This window comes from Physcomitrium patens, chromosome 2 (genome assembly GCF_059467195.1).
Source record: "Physcomitrium patens ecotype Gransden chromosome 2, ASM5946719v1, whole genome shotgun sequence".
NCBI classification, from domain to species: Eukaryota; Viridiplantae; Streptophyta; class Bryopsida; order Funariales; family Funariaceae; genus Physcomitrium; species Physcomitrium patens.
Window position 1 is genome coordinate 19,774,416 of NC_143411.1, and position 3,073 is coordinate 19,777,488.

General features: G+C 55.4%; 1 protein-coding gene across 1 annotated transcript; it reads left to right on the forward strand.

Annotated features, from left to right (window-relative positions):
• Nucleotides 1–616: 616 nt before the first annotated feature.
• LOC112276679 (cationic peroxidase 2) lies at nucleotides 617–2,806 on the forward strand. The gene is made up of 4 exons (XM_024508222.3): nucleotides 617–1,434; nucleotides 1,608–1,787; nucleotides 1,919–2,075; nucleotides 2,194–2,806. Exons 1-4 carry the CDS (start codon nucleotides 1,189–1,191, stop codon nucleotides 2,589–2,591), a joined length of 981 nt encoding a protein of 326 aa, XP_024363990.1. The 5' UTR covers nucleotides 617–1,188; the 3' UTR covers nucleotides 2,592–2,806.
• The last annotated feature ends 267 nt before the right edge of the window (nucleotides 2,807–3,073 follow it).

Genomic DNA, 3,073 nt, shown 5'->3' on the forward strand with positions numbered 1-3,073 from the left:
CGCGTCCACAGCTTATAATCCCTCACAACATGTCTGCACCTCACCTTCTGCACGAGACCCATACACATCTGCAACCCCACACCTGTGGTGTACCCATCACCACTCTTCACGTCCACCCTCGCTCACCACTGTACGTCCACCAAAAACATAACGCAGCGCTCACTCCGCTCCCACCGTCACAGCCGCTGTCTCGGAACCATCCCCGCTGCACGGTGCAGATAGCCCGAATCCGTCCTCGCCCACCCCCATACCAGCAGGCATGCATCCCCGTGGGAGGGTTGCCGCGTGCTTCGAAAGTCCCTTGTGTAACCGTTTCGTCCATCCGTGTTGTGGGTGCTCCAGTCCCTGCGTTGACGTTGATCCGTCGTCAACGACTTCCATTGCTTTTCGGACATCTTGGAGTGAGCGGGCCACCCGCGCTTCTGCCCTGGGGCCTGCGACCACTCAAGCCCGACTCAACGTACCCACCCTCCGAACACGGCGGACCCAGCGCTGCTCGCACAAGATCGAAAGGGGAACTGGATCTCGGTACAACCAAATGTTCCACTCCTCCCCAAAATGCCTCATGCGTACTTATTTCGGATGCCCCTTTTTCTCTCTGGTGTGTTACTGGTGTCAACCTGCGTCGCCATCAGCGGGCAGCTCCCGCATTTGTACACCCTTTGTTTCCCAATCGCCATTGACTTTGCATGACGCTCGACGTTCCTGGAGCATGAAGAGAAGAAAATGGAGCATGGGTTTCATGGAGTTTGCCTGTCGTCGGTCACCCAATGCTGCTCCAACCTGCACGCGGACTTCTGGATGTGTAAAACATTTATCCTCTCAGCTGGCGGTTCGTTGCACATCCTTCTCCAATAATTGACACTCCATAGTCAAGCGCTCCCCCGGATAATTCTCACGCTACTTCCACGAACCTATGCGCCGCAGGTCGGTCTGCACCCAACTGAAAGGCAACATAAATCCGGGCAAACTTGGTGGTGAAATGCAGATTCGTCAATCCACACTCCTACCCTCTTGCTGCATTTGCTTGTCTGACGATCACTTTGTAACCGCCCAGAGTGCAGTGTTCCTGCCACCGCCATCCTGAGGATTCCGAATCCGTTCCTGCTGCTGTGGACGCCAGTGTTGCATCAACCAGCCTCCCTCTCTTCAATTTTCTGTTCCTCCGACTCCTGCTTGACAAGCAAAATGTCGAGATCGACGAAAATTGGTAGTGACAGTCAGGCTCCTGCTCCCTGGCTTCTCACCATACTGATCGCTTCTTCGATCGCGGTCCAGCACGTGGTCCACGGGGCCGTCCAGGTGGGGTTCTACGACGCAACATGCAGCGCTGCTGAATCCATTGTGAAGGGTGCGGTGCAATCGGCTGTCGCCTTGGATGGGACCATCGCTGCCAGTATCATTCGCTTGCACTTCCACGACTGCTTCGCTCAGGTACGAGGATCCTGGCACCGGAACCCAGAAATCCATGTGGCGAACTTCACCGCTTCCCGCACACGATGTGTTCCTTGCCGGCTGCATTCAGAAAGAATTGGGGCGCAATCATGGTGGATTGCCCATTGCTGTGTGTTTGCTAATTGTTCCCAAATTCTGTCGGGCCGCTTCAGGGTTGCGATGCATCCATCATGCTCACCGGAACGGGCTCGGAGCGAGATGCACCGCCGAACCTATCTGTGAGAGGCTACGGCGTCATCAACGATGCCAAAGCTCAGCTGGAATCCAGTTGCCCAGGAGTGGTTTCCTGTGCCGACATAATCGCCCTTGCTGCGCGAGACTCTGTCGAAATCGTAAGCCACCATCGCTCCACAGAATCCGACACTATGAATGTCCGCAGTTGTATCCACATCCACATCCCCTGCTCTTGCCGCGCTTGTAGCTCATTTGCCGACGGCTCATCCCTGCCGATTCACTTGCGCAGCTAGGTGGAGCCACGTACGGTGCAGAAACTGGGCGCTTCGATGGCGCTGCTCCCGCCGCAAGTGTGAACATACCGTCCCCGAACTCCGCTGTGGCGGAGGCCACTCCATTCTTCACCAATCTTGGCCTCACGCAGGACGACATGGTCAACCTTCTTGGTAATGTTGTCAATCATGATCCCGCCTCCAGCAAATCATTTGCGTGTCTGTCCAGAGCGACCTCGGGCCCTCGTCGTGGCCAACCTGGGATGCTAAAGTTTGGTTCTGGTGTGGACAGGTGCGCACACCGTCGGCGTCTCGCAGTGCCAGTTTTTCGTCGACCGCTTGTACAACTTCCAGGGCACCGGTTTGCCCGATCCCAGCCTGGACGCGACGTATTTGGCCGTGCTTCAGTCTCGCTGCCCAAACGTGGCCGGCGACGTGACCACCGTGGCCCTGGACCAAGGTTCCGAGTCGTCCTTCGACACCGGCTACTTCACCAACATCCAGGCGAGCAAAGGAGTTCTTCGGATCGACCAGGAGATTGCAAACGACGCCAGCACGAGCGGGAGAGTTAACACCCTCGCTGCCTCCCCGTCCACCTTTGGCACAGACTTCGCGACCTCCATGATTGCAATGGGGAGGATCGCCGTGCTCACTTCTGGAAGCGTCCGCTCCGACTGCGAGACAGCTTGAGCGATCCAGCAATACTGGAATGCTAGCGAATGGCAATCGACGCAAGCTGGGCCAGTCGCTACAGGTTCTGTACAGATTCTTTTAGTCTCCGTGGCGTCTTCCGCACACATTCCGTGATGGTTGTAAGGAATGCATTAAGACTCGTGAAGTCACACCAACGCACAAACCCTCAACATAACATGCAAACAGTGCCGCACATTCAGGCCTTGACTCATCATCAGATTGTCCGACAAATCCTCCATGTTCAACTCACCACGAAATGTTGGCAAACCAGAATTTTAGACTGAGAGTCGGAACATGGTTGATAAGTACATCATGCACGCATTGCTGCAATTTCCGACATCTACCTCTCGTGTTCAACAGGAAGTCGGTAACTCTGATCATTCGTGAAGCTCAACAGCAAGTTCGGGTTCGCACAACACGTTGCATCGCCTCTGACATAACACATAACAAGATGACGTGGTTTGATAGCACCGAAAAGT

Coding starts and splice junctions, on each gene's coding strand:
- LOC112276679 (XM_024508222.3), top strand. CDS start 1,189: ATGTCGAGATCGACGAAAATTGGTAGTGACAGTCAGGCTCCTGCTCCC. Junction 1,435..1,607: donor TCCACGACTGCTTCGCTCAG/GTACGAGGATCC, acceptor GGGCCGCTTCAG/GGTTGCGATGCATCCATCAT. Junction 1,788..1,918: donor CGCGAGACTCTGTCGAAATC/GTAAGCCACCAT, acceptor TCACTTGCGCAG/CTAGGTGGAGCCACGTACGG.